This window comes from Lampris incognitus, chromosome 3 (assembly GCF_029633865.1).
Source record: "Lampris incognitus isolate fLamInc1 chromosome 3, fLamInc1.hap2, whole genome shotgun sequence".
NCBI classification, from domain to species: domain Eukaryota; kingdom Metazoa; phylum Chordata; class Actinopteri; order Lampriformes; family Lampridae; genus Lampris; species Lampris incognitus.
This window is the reverse complement of record NC_079213.1, coordinates 33,303,002-33,325,793: the sequence shown is the minus strand read 5'-3', so window position 1 is coordinate 33,325,793 and position 22,792 is coordinate 33,303,002. Positions and strand designations below refer to the sequence as shown.

The 22,792-nt window shown below is 44.7% G+C and overlaps 1 protein-coding gene across 2 annotated transcripts in view; it reads left to right on the top strand.

The window, feature by feature from the left end:
• The window catches only part of LOC130110858 (plexin-B2-like), a 291,819-nt gene that overhangs the window by 244,816 nt on the left and 24,211 nt on the right, over positions 1–22,792 (top strand). For both annotated transcript variants that reach the window (XM_056278067.1, XM_056278066.1), the window contains 13 exons: positions 2,069–2,164; positions 4,272–4,408; positions 4,565–4,665; positions 4,878–5,107; positions 6,649–6,830; positions 7,866–7,932; positions 8,117–8,263; positions 12,260–12,337; positions 13,572–13,650; positions 14,793–14,893; positions 16,074–16,158; positions 16,282–16,433; positions 17,833–17,993. In XM_056278067.1, the coding sequence (XP_056134042.1) occupies positions 2,069–2,164; positions 4,272–4,408; positions 4,565–4,665; positions 4,878–5,107; positions 6,649–6,830; positions 7,866–7,932; positions 8,117–8,263; positions 12,260–12,337; positions 13,572–13,650; positions 14,793–14,893; positions 16,074–16,158; positions 16,282–16,433; positions 17,833–17,993 (1,616 nt within the window). The remainder of the gene's footprint in view (positions 1–2,068; positions 2,165–4,271; positions 4,409–4,564; positions 4,666–4,877; positions 5,108–6,648; positions 6,831–7,865; positions 7,933–8,116; positions 8,264–12,259; positions 12,338–13,571; positions 13,651–14,792; positions 14,894–16,073; positions 16,159–16,281; positions 16,434–17,832; positions 17,994–22,792) is intronic.

Genomic DNA, 22,792 nt, shown 5'->3' with positions numbered 1-22,792 from the left:
CTAACCAGAGTAGAAAAAGAAGTGGGAGGCCGCGTTGCACAACTGAGCAAGAAGATAAGTACATTAGAGTCTCTAGTTTGAGAAACAGACGCCTCACAGGTCCCCAACTGGCATCTTCATTAAATAGTACCCGCAAAACACCAGTGTCAACATCTACAGTGAAGAGGCGGCTGCGGGATTCTGGGCTTCAGGGCAGAGTGGCAAAGAAAAAGCCATATCTGAGACTGACCAATAAAAGAAAAAGATTAAGATGGGCAAAAGAACACAGACATTGGGCAAAAGAACACAGACATTGGACAGAGGAAGACTGGAAAAAAGTGTTGTGGACGGATGAATCCAAGTTTGAGGTGTTTGGATCACAAAGAAGGTTTGTGAGACGCAGAACAAATGAAAAGATGCTGGAAGAATGCCTGACGCCATCTGTTAAGCATGGTGGAGGTAATGTGATGGTCTGGGGTTGCTTTGGTGCTGGTAAGGTGGGAGATTTGTACAGGGTAAAAGGGATTCTGAATAAGGAAGGCTATCACTCCATTTTGCAACGCCATGCCATACCCAGTGGACAGCGCTTGATTGGAGCCAATTTCATCCTACAACAGGACAATGACCCTAAACACACCTCCAAATTGTGCAAGAACTATTTAGAGCAGAAGCAGGCAGCTGGTATTCTATCGGTAATGGAGTGGCCAGCGCAGTCACCAGATCTGAACCCCATTGAGCTGTTGTGGGAGCAGCTTGACCGTATGGTACGCAAGAAGTGCCCATCCAACCAATCCAACTTGTGGGAGCTGCTTCTGGAAGCGTGGGGTGCAATTTCTCCAGATTACCTCAACAAATTAACAGCTAGAATGCCAAAGGTCTGCAATGCTGTAATTGCTGCAAATGGAGGATTCTTTGAGGAAAGCAAAGTTTGATGTAAAAAAAATCTTATTTCTAACCTTGTCAATGTCTTGACTCTATTTTCTATTCATTTCACAACATATGGTGGTGAATAAGTGTGACTTTTCATGAAAAACACAAAATTGTTTGGGTGATCCCAAACTTTTGAACGGTAGTGTATGTCGTAAAATGAATGTGACGTTCACACGACAGATGGTCTTGCTAAAAACGTAAAAGTTTTTCCTTTGCGTTTTAAAAAAGTTCCGCGTTCAGACGACATCGTTTTGAATACGATCTGCATGCACACGGACCCGCGAAAAAACGACTGAAAACGCTGTAGTATGCATGCCAGGCCAGTAGGTGGCGGTGAACCTTTGTAGTAGAGAGTTCTTCCGGTGGACCCCGATAACACCACGTGCCTGCGCACAAACGCTTTCTTCTCAGCGCGGTGAGTAAACAAAACAAGACAACAGTGTACGCTGGAAAACATATCATTTTGTCTGGACGGACGATAACGTGGAGTCGTTACTCACAAAGTTTTCCCACCGCCGGCTTGTTCTCCCGGGTCTTGTCTAAAGCGTCTTTTGGTTGCCCTCCGTCGACGTATAGGTGGATTAAAGAATTTGATGCATGTAAATAACACGTCCCCGCTGATCACAGTAATGGTGCAGCAAATCTACACTTTGCTGGAGGAGCGTTAATAAATTTAGCAGAGATAACAGCACAAACACGGCTCGGTAATACGCCATTGTTAATGTTGTTAATAATAATAATCACATTTATATAGCGCTTTTCTAGACGCCCAAAGCGCTCGTCTTTTACTCGCGCAAGGCTATTTGACTGAAAGCGTAATACGCATGTGCGAAGTGGAGCCGTGACGTCGCCGTTTTCACAGGAACCGGTTGTGCTGGTTGATACGGCGATGCTGGAGTTGCGTTTCCGAAAGATTTCACTCTGTAACCCGGTTTCAAAAGTTTGAGTTTTCAGGCTCCCAACACGCCGTTGTCGTGTGAACGAATGGCTAAAACGCAACAGTACTTTACCGTTTTATGTTGAAAACGTTGCCGTGCGAACGGCCCCTGAATGTGACGTGTCCTCGAAGGGGAATTGAATATGACTCTCGGCAGTTCAGCTCGCCGAGTGTAAACGTTGTGTTATTACACCACGCCAATTCTCTCATGGCCCTGTGCAGGATGACAAGCTGTTCCTGGATGCTCCTCCTTCCAAGCCAGCAGCCGACTCGAAACGCCAGCGCAGAGACACCACCAGCGACCTACTGGATTTAGTGGTAAACACACACACACACACATTGAGCATTCATACACTGATGCCAACTACAGTCCTCCGAAAATAGTTTCATAAACTCAAAGACGGTTGAATCAGTTCATCTGGATACAGCGTTATCAGTCTTTCGGACTTGGGCCGTTTCCAAGGGCAACGCGACACCGGGCGCCATCTTCCAAGCATCAGAGGCATTGTTTACGTTTGCATAAACGTTACCTAGCTAACGTTAACGCTACGGATCATTAATCGTTTGTATCATAGCGAGCTAAATCGATCATAGCTAACTCAAATCGTATCCAAGTACAACGTTAGCCAACGTTATCATCATCCATCTAACGCAGTTAGACAATCAGTTTAACAGTTATGTGCTTGTGAGACTGTACATACAGTAACATTAGCTACGCAATGTTAGCTAACATTATGTGTGTGTGAGAGAAAGGAAAGCTTAGCTTTGGGAAAATGCAAAAAACACACTAACATTGCCGCCGAAATGTATTTGAACATGACCGATTTGCGTCTCATTGCTGCAACCCAGGTCATCCTGCGCCTCTTGGTTAAGTCCTCTGTGTTCTTTCCTTCGTTTTCTTCCAAGAAGGGAAAGAAAAAAAAAGCGTAAACCATTCTCGAGTTTAATTGGTCTTTCAGACTTGGGCCGTTTCCAAGGGTAACGCGACGTCGGGCGCCATCTTCCAAGGATCAGAGGCATTATGACATAACGACCGAAAGAACGATTGACAGAAATGTTGCATCACTCATCTAAGTGACCTCTTCAGTCTCAACTGACTGCAGGTATCCCCACCCTTATAAACAATACAGAGGCATAACGACAGAAAACAACTTTTTTTTTGTGTGGATACTCTATTTATCCCTGTGGGGAAATTCCTCTGCATTTAACCCATCCTAGCTGTGTAGCTAGGAGCAGTGGGCAGCCACCGTGCAGCACCCAGGGACCAACTCCAATTGAACTTGCCATGCGTCGGTCAAGGGCACAGACAGGAGTATTAACCCTACCCTGTCTTTTTGATGGTGGGGGAAACTGGAACACCCGGAGAAAATCCACCGCAGACACAGGGAGAACATGCAAACTCCAAACAGAGGACGACCTGGGATGAGCCCCAAGGTTGGACTACCCCGTGTTTTGAACCCAGGACCTTCTTGCCGGGAGGCAACAGTGCTAACCCCTGCGACACTGCCGCCCAATCAGTTTCATATGCAAATAGGCATGACTAGAGTTACAATAGCCATGTGGAGTATTCTCAGAGGATTTGGGAATTCTTGTAATCACAGCATTGTACTATGGCGACAGATGTACTCTTAGCCCCCCCCAGTTCAGGGATGGTCGTTCCCTCTTAATGTAGATGGCCTCTGACTCCCATTTGAGCCAGTGATCCTCCCTATCAAGGATGTGCACATCCTTGTCCTTGAAAGAGTCTGTCGCCATCTTACAATGCTTTGATTGCAACTATTCCCAAATCCTCTGTGACCAGGCCACACATGGCCATTGTAACTCGAGTTAATGGTCACAGTAATTTGCATATTAAACTGGTCATTGGTTTCGGTCGTTATGCCACTGTATTGTTTATAAGGTTGGGGATACCTGCAGTCAATTTAGACTGAAGAGGTCACTTAGATGAGTGATGAAATGTATTTGTCAATAAAAGTTGTGTCCAGATGAACTGATTCAACTTTCTTTGATTTTCTCACCTGGATTATTGAGCAAGTATCAAGACAGTTTCATAATGTGCATTTTGGAAGGGGAAACACACGAGCTGCAGGTCGTATCGAGTTAAATCATCTCTGTGGGCTTTGTTAAAAAGGCTTGGAAAAGATGCTTAAGTCTCCTAGGGGCTCTCCAACACTCTCTACTGCCTCATCTGTGTGTATCCCTCCCTGACCGCTCAAGCTTCCCGCCCGACCACACATTCATTGTGGTGGTGGATGTTGCTTGTCAGAGGTCTAATTGGTCATGTTTTTTTTGTTTTTTTTTTTTTTTTTTTTTTTTACAGATACAATTAGATAGTGCCATCCACTGCAGCTAACAAGTCACCTCTCATATTTCCAGAAACATTGTGCATAATTTATGAAAGCTCTCCGTCTTTCCTGTCTTCCAGATTCAGTTTGGTAATGGAAGGTGGGTAGTGGATTCAGTCTACTATGCCAGGAAAGACGAGGTTCCCCTGATGATCATCATCCCAGCAGTTATTTTACCAATGCTGCTGTTCATAGCAGTGTCTGTGTACTGCTACAGGTGTGAATACACACACATATACACACAACGTGTACACTGTTTCTCTCTGCGTTTTCGCACTGGTGTCTATGTGACTGTTCTCTCTGTCTCTCGTGTGTGTGTGTGTGTGTGTGTGTGTGTGTGTGTGTGTGTGTGTGTGTGTGTGTGTGTTGTCAGGAGGAAGAGCCAGCAGGCAGAGAGAGAGTATGAGAAGGTGAAACACCAGCTGGAGAATCTGGAGGAAAGCGTTCGAGACCGCTGCAAGAAAGAGTTTACTGGTGCGCGCATGCGCACACACACACACACACACACACACACACAATGTAACATACTGAATGAAAGTACATGAGTGTATGAGGTAACTAAAATCCATGGATATGAATGTACACGTACGTCACGCACAGCTATTCAGGGAAATCGAACAGACAAGACAAATGAATGACCTCATGTGTTGGACCTGTTTGACCTTCCTTCCCTTGCGGTTTGTCAGACCTGATGATTGAAATGGAGGACCACACCAACGACCTGAGCGAAGCCCGCATTCCCTTCTTGGACTACAAGACGTACACCGACCGCAACTTCTTCCTGCCCTCCAAAGATGGCGCCAATGACGTGATGGTCACGGGGAAAGTACAAATCCCAGAGAGCCGCAGGGCCATCGTGGCCCAGGCACTCAACCAGTTCTCCAACCTGCTCAACAGTAAAACCTTCCTGATCAATGTAAGTACCACCACCCCCACACACACACACAGCCAAGCCAGTGTGATTTATGAACCGTAATAATAATAAATTGAGTTTGTATAGCGCTTTTCATCTACGGAGACAGAACTCAAAGCTCTTCAAAGATAAAAGACTAGTAATGGCGTCCGGGTAGCGTAGCGGTCTATTCTGTTGCCTACCAACATGGGGATCAGCGGTTCGAAAGCCCGTGTTACCTCTGGCTTGGTCGGGTGTCCCTATAACACAATTGGCTGTGTCTGCGGGTGGGAAGCCAGATGTGGGTATGTGTCCTGGTCGCTGCACTAGCACCTCTTCTCAGGTCAGGGCGCCTGTTCGGGGTGGGGGGTGGGGGGGGTGATCCTCGCACATGCTTCATCCCTCTGGTGAAACTCCTCACTGTCAGGTGAAAAGAAACGACTGGTGACTCCACATGTATCGGAGGAGGCGTGGTAGTCTGCAGCCCTCCCCGGATCAGCAGTGGGGGTTGAGCAGCGACCGGGACAGCTCGGAAGAGTAGGGTAATTGGCTAAGTACAACTGAGGAGAAAAAGGGGCCAAAAATCCACCAAAACAAAAATTAAAGACTGGTAAAAGAAAAAAGAAAATCTATAATAAAATAAAAAATCATCTAAACAGCTCCAGACACATTAGAACATCACAACATCAGTGTTGCTGTTTGTTTTTCTTGCCCTTTTGTATGTGTTTAAGTCGGAGAGTACTGCTGGCGTCATGTGTGGCTGCCGCTTCTGCCCCCCCCCCCCTTCCCATCCACCCCGGATGTCGTGTGATGTTTATCTGTTGTCTTCGTTCACCGCCGTTTATTGTAAAGTGACTTGGAGTGTTAGAAAAGCGCTATATAAGTTTAATTTATTATTATTAATCAGTGCGTAAACTTTTTTATTCTTTCAGTTTCACAAAGTTCATCTTGAGTTTATCCTTACTTTGGATTCTGCTGCCTTTGAGCATGGACTGATCTTTTTTGGGGGGGGGGGCGGGGGGGTTGCTCTTTTTCTCCCCAATTGTATCTGGCCAATTACCACACTCTTCCGAGCCGTTCTGGTTGCTGCTCCACCCCCTCTGCTGATCTGGGGAGGGCTGCAGACTACCACATGCCTCCTCCGATACATGTGGAGTCACCAGCCACTTCTTTTCATCTGACAGTGAGGAGTTTCACCAGGGCGATGTAGCATGTGGGAGGATCACGCTATTCCCCCCAGTTCCCCCTCCCCCCCAAACAGGTGCCCTGACCGACACGCTAGTGCAGCGACCAGGACACACCCACATCCGGTTACCCACCCGCAGACACGGCCAATTGTGTCTGTAGGCACGCCCGACCATGCCGGAGGTAACATGGGGATTCGAACTGCCTACCCCCATGTTGGTAGGCAATGGAATAGACCGCGACGCTATCCGGACGCCCCCAAACATGGACTGATCTGAAAGCATTGACTGAAGGGTTTTTTCCCACCAGTGTTTCACTTTTCCACTTAACCCAGGCGTTTCAGTCTTTTCTCGCTTTCCTTCTTCTCTCTCTGTCCATAGTTTATCCGTACGTTGGAGAGCCGTCCAGACTTCAACGCACGGGCCCGGGGTTACTTTGCCTCGCTGCTGACGGTGGCTCTGCACGGCAAACTGGAGTACTATACAGACATCATGAGAACCCTGCTGCTGGAGCTGATGGACGAGCACGTTCAGAACAAAAATCCCAAGCTGATGCTGCGGAGGTGAGACAGACGTGTTGTCATGCTGACACACACATGAGGCAGGCACGATGCTGCCTGACATCTGTCATCACACATGCACAACACATGGACACATACACACACACACACACAAGTTTATATTGTTACGTTATTTATATTTATGTTGTAATATTGTTTTGTTTATATTGTTAAGCGGTGTATCTTCTGCTTCCGGTGTGGGAAGATGGCGGTGCAAATTCACGTTTGCAGCGGCCTCACCCAATACCGTCTATGCAGTGTCTTAATCCACATCTGCATCTAAGTTTGTCTTTGGTTGATGGCTGGGAGAGCTGGTGCTGGATCGGGTGGGAGAGCTTGGTCTGCTGCATCCTGTTGGCCCAGGGACCACGGCCCTGCCTGGAGCTGTGCCCGAAGAGGAAACACCGAGGGTGGTCTGACAGGACGCGGAAGCGGGGCAGGCTAAGCTAACTGCTAGCCCATGCAGACCGGCAGTTCCGATAACACTGAGGACGGTCTGGCGGCGGCCTCACCTAACGTTGACTGTGTTTTTAGTGTCATTGTGTGGAGTGCGGGGAGGTGTATCGAAGGTGTCTGGCTGGGAGATCTAGCGTTGGTTCGGCTGAGGGAGGTTGGTCTGCTGTGTCCTGTGGGCCCAAGGACCACAGCCCTGACAGGATGTGGAAGCGGGGCAGGCTAAGCTAACTGCTAGCCCATGCAGACCGGCGGTTCCGACAGTCATCCTGGCTGGTGTTCGTTGTCCTGGACAGTGATATTTTTTCTTTAGTTTAGATATATGTGTTAGTTTGAATATATGTGTTTTTGTCTTTGTTTTGCACTGCTGTGGGCTGGGGGAAACGATGTTTCGTTTCATTTCATGTACGCAAGTTCATGAAATGAAACAACAAATTGTTTATGATTCTGATTGTGGCACCTATGTCCTTTTAATTTATCAGTAAGTATGCTTTTATTTTTCTTTTGTAAAACGTTTGTTGTGTTCTTTGTGCGTGTGTGTGTGTGTGTGTGTGTGTGTGTGTGTGTGTGTGTGTGTGTGTCTAGGTCGGAGACGGTGGTGGAGCGGATGCTGTGTAACTGGATGTCCATCTGTCTTTATCAGTTCCTCAGGGTAACGGATGTCGTTTTCTCCTACCCTTCTATTTTGTCCCCGTCCCCCTCAGCTCCTCCTCTACATCTGCTCCCTCTTTTTTTTTTAATCTTCGTCCCTCCTTCACCTTGTGTTTTAACGACAGTCATAAGCATCTCTCCCTCTGCATAGTGCTGACCTGCCGTTCTGCCTGTGTCCTCTGCAGGATACAGCAGGGGAGCCGCTGTACAAGCTGTTCAAAGCGCTAAAGCACCAGGTGGAGAAGGGCCCAGTGGACGCAAAGATGAAGAAGGCCAAATACACACTCAACGACACAGGACTGTTGGGGGATGATGTGGAGTACTGCGTACTGGTTAGCACCCCAAACTCTGGCTTTATAGCACACAGGACACACGTCTTACTGAAAACATGCTCGAATGTAGGGGAGGACGAAAGCCAAGTAAATGTTAAAGATGCTGCACTTTTGCACTTAGTGAGGCACTGTTTTGAACATACAGTGACTCATACCGGGATGCAGTCTACATCTACACTACCGTTCAAAAGTTTGGGATCACCCAAACAATTTTGTGTTTTCCATGAAAAGTCACACTTATTCACCACCATATGTTGTGAAATGAATAGAAAATAGAGTCAAGACATTGACAAGGTTAGAAATAATGATTTGTATTTGAAATAAGATTTTTTTTACATCAAACTTTGCTTTCGTCAAAGAATCCTCCATTTGCAACAATTACAGCATTGCAGACCTTTGGCATTCTAGCTGTTAATTTGTTGAGGTAATCTGGAGAAATTGCACCCCACGCTTCCAGAAGCAGCTCCCACAAGTTGGATTGGTTGGATGGGCACTTCTTTGAGCAGATTGAGTTTCTGGAGCATCACATTTGTGGGGTCAATTAAACGCTCAAAATGGCCAGAAAAAGAGAACTTTCATCTGAAACTCGACAGTCTATTCTTGTTCTTAGAAATGAAGGCTATTCCATGCGAGAAATTGCTTAGAAATTGAAGATTTCCTACACCGGTGTGTACTACTCCCTTCAGAGGACAGCACAAACAGGCTCTAACCAGAGTAGAAAAAGAAGTGGGAGGCCGCGTTGCACAACTGAGCAAGAAGATAAGTACATTAGAGTCTCTAGTTTGAGAAACAGACGCCTCACAGGTCCCCAACTGGCATCTTCATTAAATAGTACCTGTTAGAGCCTGTTTGTGCTGTCCTCTGAAGGGAGTAGTACACACCGGTGTAGGAAATCTTCAATTTCTTAGCAATTTCTCGCATGGAATAGCCTTCATTTCTAAGAACAAGAATAGACTGTCGAGTTTCAGATGAAAGTTCTCTTTTTCTGGCCATTTTGAACGTTTAATTGACCCCACAAATGTGATGCTCCAGAAACTCAATCTGCTCAAAGAAGTGCCCATCCAACCAATCCAACTTGTGGGAGCTGCTTCTGGAAGCGTGGGGTGCAATTTCTCCAGATTACCTCAACAAATTAACAGCTAGAATGCCAAAGGTCTGCAATGCTGTAATTGCTGCAAATGGAGGATTCTTTGACGAAAGCAAAGTTTGATGTAAAAAAAATCTTATTTCAAATACAAATCATTATTTCTAACCTTGTCAATGTCTTGACTCTATTTTCTATTCATTTCACAACATATGGTGGTGAATAAGTGTGACTTTTCATGGAAAACACGAAATTGTTTGGGTGATCCCAAACTTTTGAACGGTAGTGTACATCTACTCATTTAGCAGACATGAACAGATAACCAAGACCAACTGGCATCATAGGAGACTAAATAGACTTATTGTAGGTTGTTGTATGAAAAGGGGCATTTTGGTGGCACGGTGGCCCAGTGGTTAGTGCTGTTGCCTCACAGCAAGAAGATCCTGGATTTGAACCCCGGGGTTAGGGGTCATCCCAGTTCCTCTGTGTGGAGTTTGCATGTTCTCCCCATGTCTGCGGTGGGTTTTCTTCGGATGCTCTGGTTTCCCCCCACCATCAAAAAGACATGCATGTTAGGGTTTATACTCCTGTCTGTGCCCCTGACCGAGGCATGGCAAGACGAACTGGAGTGGGTCCCCGGGTGCTGCACAGTGGCTGCTTACTGCTCATAGCTACACAGCAAGGATGGGTTAAATGCAGAGCGCAATTTTCCTACCAGTATCAATAGAGTATCTCAAAGAAAGAAATTGGCAGTATTTGCAGTGAAGTGTTGAATTGCTAAAGTTATGTCTTTGCAATTGCAAATTATTCGGGTGTTGGTAGTTCCTATATTTAAAAAGGGGAACCGAACCGGAGGGTGTGCTCCAATTATCAGGGCATCACGTTGCTCAGCCTCCTTGGGAAAGTGTACTCTAGGGTGCTGGAAAGGAGGCTCCGACCAATTGTCGAACCTCGGATCCAGCAGGAACAATGCAGATTCCGTCCTGGCCGTGGAACAATGGATCAACTCTCTACCCTTGCGGAAGTGCTGAGGGGGGCATGGGAGTTTGACCAGCCAGTCTACATGTGTTTTGTGGACTTGGAGAAGGCTTACAACTGTGTACCCCGGGGCACTCTGTGGGAGGTACTGCGGGAGTATGGGGTACCGGGGTAGTTGCTACAAGCGATCCGATCCTTGTATAACCAAAGTGAGAGCTGAGTCTGCATTCTCGGCACAAAGTCAAACACGTTTTCAGTGGGTGTCGGACTCCGCCAAGGTTGTCCCTTGTCTCCAATTCTGTTTGTGATATTCATGGACAGGATCTCAAAGCGCAGCCAAGGTGAGGAGTGTGTCTATTTTGGGAACCTCAGAATTGAATCTCTGTTCTTCACAGTTGATGTGGTTTTGTTGGCTTTATCAGAACGCGACCTCCAGTGCGCACTGGGGCAGTTTGCAGCTGAGTGTGAAATGGCTGGGATGAGAGTCCCGGCCATTTCACACTCATGTCTGAGGCCATGGTTCTCTACCGGAAAATGGTGGATTGCTCCCTCCAGGTTGGGGATGAGTTGTTGTCTCAAGTGAAGGAGTTCAAGTATCTCGGGGTCTTGTTCATGAGTGAAGGTAGGATGAAGCGAGAGATTGACAGGTGGATTAGTGCAGCAGTAATGCAGACATTGTACCGGACCGTTGTGGGGAAGAGGGAGCTGAGCCGAAAGGCAAAGCTCTCAATTTACCAGTCAGTATTCGTTCTAACCCTCACCTATGGTCATGATTTTTGGGTAGTGACCAAAAGAGTGAGATCGCGGCTACAAGCGGCTGAAATGAGTTTCCTCCGTAGAGTGTCTGGGCTCAGCCTTAAAGATAGGGTGAGGAGCTCGGACATCTGGAGGGAGCTTGGAGTAGAGCCGCTGCTCCTTTGTGTCGAAAGGAGCCAGTTAGGGTGGTTCGGGTATCTGATTAGGATGCCTCCTGGGCGCCTTCGTTTGGAGGTTTACCGGGCACGGCCAACTGGGAGGAGACGCCGGGGTAGACCCAGAACGCACTAGAGGGACTACATGTCCAATCTGGCCTGGGAATGCCTTGGGATTCCCAGGAGGAGCTGGAGGGCGTTGCTGGGGAGAGGGACGTCTGGAGTGCCTTACTTAGCTTGCTGCCACTCCGACCCGACCCGGAGAAGCAGCTGAAGATGAATGAATGAATGTTTAATCATGCATTAGTGCGTCCGGGTAGTGTGGCAGTCTGTTCCATTGCCTACCAACACAGGGATCGCCAATTCAAATCCCCGTGTTACCTCCGATTTGGTCGGGCATCCCTACAGACACAATTGGCCGTGTCTGTGGGTAGGAAGCTGGATGTGGGTATGTGTCCTGGTTGCTGCGCTCCTCTGGTCGCCCCCTCTGGTCGGTCAGGACGCCTCTCCAGGGGGGAGGGAACTGGGGGGAATAGTGTGATCCTCCCATGTGTTATGTCCCCCTGGTGAAACTCCTCACTGTCAGGTGAAAAGAAGCGGCTGGTTACTCCACATGCATCGGAGGAGGCATATGGTAGTGTGCAGCCCTTTCGGGATCGGCAGAGGGTATGGAGCAGCAACCAGGACAGCTCGGAGGAGTGGGGTAATTGGCAAAGTACAATTGGAGAGAAAAAGGGGGGGAAATTCAAAAAAAAAAAGAAGAAGAAGAAGCATGCATTAGTAAAATACACACTGTTGTGTCTGAGCTCGCCAAAAACAGCTCAGCCAGCTGACTGGACCGACCCAACTCAATGTCTTCTAACCTCAGTCTCTGAATGGACATAGTTTATGATTGACAGATGACTTCGTGCAATTGTGGGTCCTCCTGTCTGACCCACAGAAGTAGTTGGTTAAAACTGTGAATGACCACTTGGCCAATCAAGGTTCATCTCAGTAAGACTGATGGCCGCTTATGTCCTTTAGACTCTGCAGGTGTTGGTGCACGGGGAGGGACCAGACGTGACACCGGTTAAAGTGTTGAACTGTGACACCATCTTCCAGGTTTGTTTGTTTTTCTTTCTACTTTTTAGCACACTGAACAAGTTGCTGCATCAGTAAGTCCAAAGGAATTGAATCAAGTGCAACTGGACTTGGTTATATATCCATGAAGACGTTTTGCCGCTCATCCAAGAGGCTTCATCAGTTCGTGCCTTTCTGACTAGACCAAGCTAGTCTGACTGGCTGGTGATGAAACTCAGATATTTATCCCCTTTGGAGTCGTTATCAGAGCTATTGATGTCAATGGCTCTTTTGAGTTCCGATGTTTTGCAACGACAGTCGTTGGAGGTGTTAGTTTTGACTTCGTTAGTGCTCCATTCAGTGGTCATGAGTCATTGGAGCCGTTAGTGACCGACTGGTGGTGTTGGAGGCTAAGCTTTTGAGTCTCCTGGGTAGAGATGAACAACAGTCGGTCAAAACTAACACCTCCAACGACTGTCGTTGCTTAACATCGGAACACAAAAGAGCCATTAACATCCATAGCTCTGATAATGACTCCAAAGAGGCTAAATATCTGAGTTTCATCACCAGCCAGTCAGACTAGCTTGGTCTAGTCAGAAAGGCACGAACTGATGAAGCCTCTTAGATGAGAGGCAAAAGGTCTTCACGGATATATAACCAAGTCCAGTTGCACTTGATTCAATTCCTTTGGATAACTATGACCTGAATGAATGAGAACATTCACAGACATCCAGCAGAAGGTGTCTCAAATTACGGGTTAGTGCACAAAATGTTTAATGATAGTGTTTGTGGTTGCTCCTCACCTGCCTGGAGCTGTTTAAGTGAAATCTTCTTCAATTTTGCTCCACCACCTCTTGGTACCAATGCAGGGGAGACGTCTGACTGGTGTGGGGATAAATGGAGGTATAAAACAGCAGGGGTACCTGAAGTTATTTGTATTTCTTTGTCCAAACAGAGCGTGGCAGTCAGATGGGCCTTGTTGAGTTTGGACATGAGCATGAATTTGATTGTTTACACTCACGTGAACGCAGGAGAATTATCATTTAAGATGTGAAGACAAATACAGCTTCGCCATGAAATTGTCTCTTCAGTAAGACTGGACTGGAAAAGTTTTTTAATTATTTCTGGCTGTATATCCTTACACTTAACTGTGTACTGTATATTTCCTAATATTTCTGCACTAGACATCTTCCATGTGTTGTGATGTGTTGCAATTGGTTTTAACACTCCAAAACTTACACTTGGACAAACATCTACTGGTTGTTCTTCTCTTCAGGTCAAGGAGAAGATCATAGATCAGGTCTACAGGAACCTGCCGTACTCTCAGAGGCCCAAGGCGGACTGTGTAGCGCTGGGTATGAAATACACAGCCCTGTTAAATACTGCAGTGGAAAACCACTGAATTACAATAGGATGGGCGTCCGGGTAGCGTGGCGGTCTTTTCTGTTGCCTACCAACACAGGGATCGCCGGTTCGAATCCCCGTGTTACCTCCGGCTTGGTCAGGCATCCCTACAGACACAATTGGCCGTGTCTGTGGGTGGGAGGCCAGATGTGCCCTGGTTGCTGCACTAGTGCCTCCTCTGGTTGGTCAGGGTGCTTGTTCGGGGCAGAGGGGGAACTGGGGGGAATAGCGTGATCCTCCCACGCGCTACGTCCCCCTGGTGAAACTCCTCACTATCAGGTGAAAAGAAGCAGCTGGCGACTGCACATGTATTGGAGGAGGCTCATGGTAGTCTGCAGCCCTCCCCGGATCGGCAGAGGGGGTGGAGCAGCAACTGGGATGGCTTGGAAGAGTGGGGTAATTGGCTGGATACAATTGGGAGAAAAGGGGGGGTGGTCCAAAAAAAAAGATATACAAATTCTTACCAATTATGCCATTATCAATGCATGCTTATTGTTATTTAAAAAAATAAATTTTCCAATACAATGGTAAAATCAAATTACATTAATTTGTAACATTCACAAATCATTCTCTGTATGTTTATGAATTTTGGGCCGTTTTGTGCCAAAAAAATACACAGGCTGCTTGCTGTGCAGGAGTGCTGTGTGCAAACGAAGCTCAACCTTTTCTGTTTGTCTGGAGATCCTTTGTGTGGTGTAGTTTTAAAAAGCCTTCCACAAACTTACACAGGATTCAAATGCTTGAGAAGTTCAACAGAACTCATACACACACAAGCATCAGACACGCAAGAGAAAAGATATCGTCTAACATAAAGACTGAATGCATTAACGTTTTATGTAAAAGTGCTGCAAAATCCTAAAATGTGTGTTAGGAGCCACTTCAGTAGTAAGCATATTAAAAGTAACAGGTCCTGGGCTGATGTGTTGTTGGCTGGCTGAGACACTCATCGTGTATTCACAGCATCATCAACCTGACTCAGCCTCCTCGTCTGCAGCTCTGTAAACACTGCCTAATGAGCAGCAGCAACCAGCGGCTATCAAAATGATCTTCTGGGGGATAAAAGTGAAGCAGTATTTTTTTACTTCCTCCTCAGAGTGGCGGCCTGGTTCCACAGGACAGATCCTGTCTGACCTGGACGTGACCTCCCAGAAAGAAGGACGCTGGAAGAGACTCAATACCTTGGCTCACTATAATGTGAGTTCTGCCTGGCCTGTGGGTGTGTGTGTGTGTGTGTGAGAGAGAGAGGGAGAGAGAGAGAGAGAGAGAGAGAGAGAGAGAGAGAATCTGGCGCACTAACAGAGGCCTGCAGCCATCACTGACACATAATGTCTCTGTTATAATCTATTTTAAAAACTCGATGAATGTTTGATGAAAACCTTTTCCACACCTTAATTGCCACCTAACAGCTTCAGAGAGACTGTCTCTGACTCGTGACCGCTAGCCCTTCTGTTGTCTACGGGTCAAAAATTACCTATAACGATGTTTAACAGCAGAGAAAAGACTCTAAATGATCTTTTATCAACCTGAATTGTGATGACTTTTCCAACATTAGAAAAAGTAAAACATTGTTTTTGTTCATATTTCCATGAAGGCTGTACACCACTAGGATACTAAGATTGTCTTAAGGTCATGTTTGACCCGAAGACAAAGACTACTTTCTGCACATTTCTGCGACTTTCTTAGGCTATACAAGTGCTATCTCTTGCTAAAAAGTTAATCTTTACACTTATGCAGTACCTTAAGCAATAATAATAAACCTGTACTTTAGTAAAAACAAATGTGACAGGTGTGTTGTAATAAAAACGAGTGGAGTCCACTGATTAAATGAAGTCTTTCTGCACTGTGAAGAGGGAAAACCCAGATAGTCACAAAGTTTGTGATGAATGATCGGTCATTTCTTCATGCAAAATAGATTTGGGGTTTAAAATTAAATTAAGTTGCTTTAGAGGTTTAATGAAGGTGGGTCATAAATGAACCTTAAGACAAAGGCTGTATACAGAATGTGTGGACAACACAAGGGATAAAGAGAAAGTTTCTGGCACCATGAGACATCCTTAACATATATCCATATGTTATAAATCCCTTCTCCAGTGACTCCATCGTTCCATTTACATTTTAACACGCATATTTTATTCATCTTCTGTAAAGCAATTATTTTCACACTTCCTTTTTTTTGCTCACTCGTACTGCATTTGGATATTAAAAACTATATATTAGAAATTCAATGTCAAATTCATGTTTTTTTATTTATTTATATATATAGTGACCGAGGAAGAATTTAGTAAGTATGTTCTCCAATCAGAGCCTGAAGATCTCATTGCATTGTGTGTGTGTGTGTGTGTTTGTGTGTGTGTGTTTGTGTTTTTTTTTCCAGGTTCGAGACAATGCCACATTAGTTCTGTCCAAAGTTCTACACACACAGCAGTCATTCCACCAGAACCAAGACAGCCATGAAGAGAGTATGTATACACACACACACACATACACACACACAAATGGCAACCCCTTGGTCAAAGCCTACAGCATTTTTAATACACACACATCCCTTACCTGCCCATCTCCACCTCTCCTCCATCCAATAGGAAACGCCCTGTTGGAGGATGATAATACCTTCCACCTGGTGCGGCCAGCTGATGAGATGGATGAAGTCAAGTCAAAGAGGGGTAGTATGAAGGACAAGGCTATGACCAAAGCTATCACTGAGATCTACCTTACCAGGTTGCTGTCTGTTAAGGTAGGAGTGACAGAATATATCAGAGACAACATATGCACATGTATGTGTCAGCCCTTGTGTATGATAGCAGTAAAGGATAATGGTATGAGTAAAGCTACACTACCGTTCAAAAGTTTGGGATCACCCAAACAATTTTGTGTTTTCCATGAAAAGTCACACTTATTCACCACCATATGTTGTGAAATGAATAGAAAATAGAGTCAAGACATTGACAAGGTTAGAAATAATGATTTGTATTTGAAATAAGATTTTTTTTACATCAAACTTTGCTTTCGTCAAAGAATCCTCCATTTGCAGCAATTACAGCATTGCAGACCTTTGGCATTCTAGCTGTTAATTTGTTGAGGTAATCTGGAGAAACTGCACCCCACGCTTCCAGAAGCAGCTCCCACAAGTTGGATTGGTTGGATGGGCACTTCTTTGAGCAGATTGAGTTTCTGGAGCATCACATTTGTGGGGTCAATTAAACGCTCAAAATGGCCAGAAAAAGAGAACTTTCATCTGAAACTCGACAGTCTATTCTTGTTCTTAGAAATGAAGGCTATTCCATGCGAGAAATTGCTAAGAAATTGAAGATTTCCTACACCGGTGTGTACTACTCCCTTCAGAGGACAGCACAAACAGGCTCTAACCAGAGTAGAAAAAGAAGTGGGAGGCCGCGTTGCACAACTGAGCAAGAAGATAAGTACATTAGAGTCTCTAGTTTGAGAAACAGACGCCTCACAGGTCCCCAACTGGCATCTTCATTAAATAGTACCTGTTAGAGCCTGTTTGTGCTGTCCTCTGAAGGGAGTAGTACACACCGGTGTAGGAAATCTTCAATTTCTTAGCAATTTCTCGCATGGAATAGCCTTCATTTCTAAGAACAAGAATAGACTGTCGAGTTTCAGATGAAAGTTCTCTTTTTCTGGCCATTTTGAGCGTTTAATTGACCCCACAAATGTGATGCTCCAGAAACTCAATCTGCTCAAAGAAGTGCCCATCCAACCAATCCAACTTGTGGGAGCTGCTTCTGGAAGCGTGGGGTGCAATTTCTCCAGATTACCTCAACAAATTAACAGCTAGAATGCCAAAGGTCTGCAATGCTGTAATTGCTGCAAATGGAGGATTCTTTGACGAAAGCAAAGTTTGATGTAAAAAAAATCTTATTTCAAATACAAATCATTATTTCTAACCTTGTCAATGTCTTGACTCTATTTTCTATTCATTTCACAACATATGGTGGTGAATAAGTGTGACTTTTCATGGAAAACACGAAATTGTTTGGGTGATCCCAAACTTTTGAACGGTAGTGTATATTCTATAAATCTGTCAGATTTGGAAGTTGTATGTGGCTAACCTCAACAGACCAATTTTTCGCTAACATTGACAGTGGTGTGTGTGTGTCTGCGCTTTACAGGGAACACTGCAACAGTTTGTGGACGATTTTTTCCGGAGTGTTCTTTGCTCGAGTTCAGTGGTCCCACCAGCTGTCAAGTACTTCTTTGACTTCCTGGATGAACAGGCCCTTAGACATGACAATGTAGAAGAAGAGACTCTGCACATCTGGAAAACAAATAGGTTGGACACACACTCTTGCACTAATAACTCATATTCCATTACAAGGTGCTTAAATAGAGGTGTCCGGGTGGTGTGGCGGTCTATCCCGTTGCCTACCAACACGAGGATCGCCGGTTTGAATCCCCGTGTTACCTCCGGCTTCGTCGGGTATCCCTATAGACACAATTGGCCGAGTCTGCGGGTGGGAAGCCGGATGTGGGTATGTGTCCTCGTTGCTGCACTAACAGCGAATGAGGCGGCTCGGAAGAGTGGGGCAATTGGCCAAGTACAACTGGGGAGAAAAAGGGGGGGGAAATCCCCAAAAAAAGGCACTTAAATCCCTCCTTTAACCTGTTACTGCCCCTTTTACATTGCCCTCAACAGAGTGTAATGGATCATGCCATTGTATTTATAAGAACAAGCCAAGTATTTGGGATCTTGTCTGACTGAATGCATGAATGCCAACTCAGCCAAAAAAACTTTGCTCCTAAAACTCTATATATTAATATATATGAAAATCAACCTAACTAGATTGTATTATTTTTTCCTCCTCTCTGAGCTGGAGACATCCACATTAAAAGCCTAATTGAATCAGCAGGCAGTTATCGTGACAAGACAGCGGGTGTAAGAGAGGAGATGGAATAAGGAAGAGATTATGGCAGGGAGAATTAAGACAGATATTAAGAGAGAAGAGATTGAAAATGAGAGAGACGACAGGAGAGAGAGTAAATGAGTGACCAAGAGCGAGTCAGGGAGGGACTGTTTGCATAAACATTTACTCCCCTCTCCAACCTCATAACTACATTTTCAAAAATTGGCCTTGACCTGAGCCTGTCCGTCATCCGAAACACACACACACACACACACACACACACAGACCATGAAATATTAATTTGTGGTGGTAAATTATTTATTAGGGTTAGGTTCAAGGCAGGTAGAGGGAACGTCCCTTTTGGGTGGGGGGGGGGGGTTGTGAAAGCATATAAGGTAGGCAAGGGAGAAAATGGAAAGAAAAGTGGACAACTCCGATAGCTCTGCAGGACCATTTTAGTGAGTTTGCTGACATCTGCAGGTTAAAAACCATCCATCCATTATCCAAGCCACTAATCCCAGTTGGGGTCGCGGGGATGCTGGAGCCTATCCCAGCAGGTTAAAAACCATGTACAGCTTAAAACATGGCAGGCTGGTCTTGGAAATCTGTTATGTTAGCATAGCAGGGTAAACATAGCTGCAGATAATAACATTAATCTGTTTGATTGACCAGCATTGACAGTACTATTGACAAATGTTAGAAAGAAGAAAGAAAGCCACTTTACTGGGTCATTCTAACAACGAATTCATCCTCTGCATTTAATCCATCCTATTGTATAGGAGCAGTGGGCAGCTGCAGCACCTGGGGACCAACTCCAGTTCTTCTTTCCATTGCCTTGCTCAGGGACACAGACAGGAGTATTAACTCTAACATGCATGTCTTTTTGATGACATGCATGTGACAATTTTTAGTGCTTGCTCTGTCTATCAGTGCTGATAATCAAACAGAGCCATTGTTTTTTGGTTTTGTTTTTTTTAATCAGTTCGTTTTATTGGGACATCACATCCTATAACATACATAGCATCTGAAAGTACCAACCTGTCCAGTTTTATATTTGTTCAAACAGAGAAATGGCCATACATACAAATGTACAAAGAAAAATGGAAAAATAACTAAAAAAACACCCTCCCACCCCCCCAGTTGGCCCACTTTTTACAAGATGAATTAGTGTCTCGCAGCATATATAGTATATAACTAGTATACATAATTAAACATGATCAGTAGCTTAAAGAATTCAGATACATGACGCCACTACAGAAGTACACTTGGATACCAAGCGATGGGAAAGTGCATTTCTACATAATGGGAATTGTCGATAACTTATCAAAATATGAAAGAGGTTGCCATGTAATGTAAAATTTCATAGTCGACCCTCTGGAGAAGTTGAATTTTTTTCCAGTTTAAGGAATGACATTAGATCAGTCTGCCAAATGCATTTTGCTGGAGGCTTAGGCAATTTCTAGTGTAGGAGGATTCATCTATGGGCGATGTGAGTGGCAAGGGGCAGGACATGTAATTTATTTTTAGTAAACACAGGGTAGTTAAGTGGCACTCCAAAGACTGCAATGAGTGGACATGGTGCAGTATCTGTACCTAAGATTTCTGAAGTGATTTTGTGATTCCAAAATCCTGTTAATTTTTTTTCTTACTTTGTTTATTAAGTTTTACATGAAAATACAAGTGCGCCACCAGTGCATTACAAAATGTTTTTATCCAAAACAGGTATAAATATATATGTATATGTACATATACGATAAACTTCTCTATTATCAAAATACTGTAAAAAAGTGACAATCAAAAATGTTATACACAAAAACAGCATTACCGCCTCAGAAAATAAACTGAAAATAACAATAAAAAAGGAAAAAACAAAAACACAGCCAAAAGAGAGAGGAGGGAGAAAAAGAAGGAAAAAAAGAAAAGGAAAAAAAACCCAAAAACAAAACATCAGTCAGCAAACAGTGGTGTCCCCACTAGACAATACCGTAACGCGCACGGACAAGCAGACACGCCGGCCCCCGACCAACGGGCTGGACCCCCCAGCCGACCGGCCAACGCTGCCGCCCGCGGAGCGGGAGACCCGGGCCAGCACCCCGACTAAAGGGCCCGACCCACCAGCCAAGGACCAACGCGTCCACCCACCCACGCATGCCACAATACATTTGTATAACAGCAGTTAAAGTGCACGCTGCCCAGCATTAGTAGCCCTGTAAACCATAAAAAAGTTTATCAGTCCGGGATAAATGGGAAACTTATGTGATTAATAAATTGAAAAAATGGACCCCGTAATTTCTGGAATTTATCAGCAGAACCACTCAGTGAAAGTCGAAGTTTTTCTAATTTAAGAAAATAGAGAACGTCTCGAGCCCAGTGAAAATAAGAAGGTGACACCTGTGACTTCCATTTAATTGCGATTAGTCTCCTTGCCAAAAAAGTGGTAAAAGCGAGGAGGTCTTTTTTTAACGGCAGAGAGAGTTGGTAACATAGGAAAGACTCCAAACAACTCACCAAAAGCGTCAGGCTCAACTTTTTCCCCACTTATTACAGAAATTATATTAAAAACTTATGTCCAATATTTTTGCAAAGATGGGCAAAGCCAGAACATATGTATAAGATCCGCAGGTGAATGCTGGCATCTGTTGCATGCAGGGGACACCCCATCACAGAACTTTGACAAACGGGCATTAGTATAATAGGTGCGATGAACCAATTTACACTGAATAAGGCTATGCCTGGCGCAAATAGAGGATTTATGAACTCGTTTTAAAATCTCCGCCCAAATTTCCTCTGATATTGCCTCCCCCAAATCCTTCTCCCATAACATCTTAATGGAATTTAAGGAGTCCGGACGTAAAAGATAAATTTGGTTATAAATATATGAGATGGAGCCTTTTAAGGTTGGGATTGGTGTCAGGAAACTATCTAGAACAGAATCATTAGGTAGGTGGGGAAACATGGGAAACATGTTATGAGCAAAGCTCCGGACCTGCAGATATCTGAAAAAATGTTGCTTAGGAAGTAAAAATTTGTCTGACAATTGCTGAAAAGAGGCAAAAACATTATCAATATGCAAGTCTTTAAAGGTGTTGATGCCAAGCCTTTCCCACCTTAAAAAAAACACTATCCATCAGGGAAGGAGGGAAAACATGATTGGCGGCTAGTGCAGCATAGGTAGAAAAGGTCTGTAGGCCAAAGAAGTGCTTAAACTGAACCCAGATTCTAAGAGATGTTTTAACAATTACATTCTTAGTATGTGGAGATGTGGAGGAATGGATAGGGGAGTGTAGCAAAGCTTTTAACGACGCAGGTTTAGCCGAATTGGATTCTATGATAAGCCATTCTGAGGGGGTTGAGAGGCCTCAAGTTGAAGCCAGGATTTAAAAATTCTTATATTGGAAGCCCAGTAATAAATCTAAAGTTAGGCAGTGCCATGCCACCGAGCAGTTTAGGCCTTTGTAGATATTGCTTACGTATTCTAGGAACTTTCTTATTCCATACAAACTCCAGGATCATGCTGTCCACTTTGTGGAAAAACGTCTGAGGGAGGAAAAGAGGTATACATTGAAATAGATAGGAAAAGCGTGGGAGAATATTCATTTTGACCGTATTGACTCGTGCAACCAAAGAAAGATTAAGAACAGACCAGCGATCCAAATCCCCTTTAATTCGGGTCAGCAAAGGGGCAAAATTTGCTTTATAAAGATCCTCCATTTTTGCGTGACTTTAACTCCCAAATATGTGAAACTGTGTTGGGCAATCTTAAAGGGTAGAGTATGCAAGGGATAATCGTTGGCGGCGGTATTAATAGGAAATATTTCACTTTTGCTCAAATTCAGTTTGTATCCCGATATCAGGCTAAACGACTGAAGAGTGGCGAGTATAGCAGGGACAGAGGTGGGCAAGCCAGAAACGTATAAAAGGAGATCATCCGCGTAAAGCGAGACTTTCAGTTCCATGCCATTTCTTACTGTGCCTGTAATATGGGGATTGGATTGAAGCGCTACTGAAAGGGGTTCAATGGCAATAGCAAATAACAAAGGACTAAAGGGGCAGCCCTGTCTTGTAGAGCGGAAAAGGCAAAAGTAGTCAGAGTTAATATTATTCGTCCTGATTGAAGCATGTGGAGAAGAATAGAGTAATCGAATCCATGAAATAAAGTTTTTTCCAAAGCCAAATTTCTCTCAAGTGAAGAAAAGATAATTCCACTCCACTCTATCGAACGCCTTCT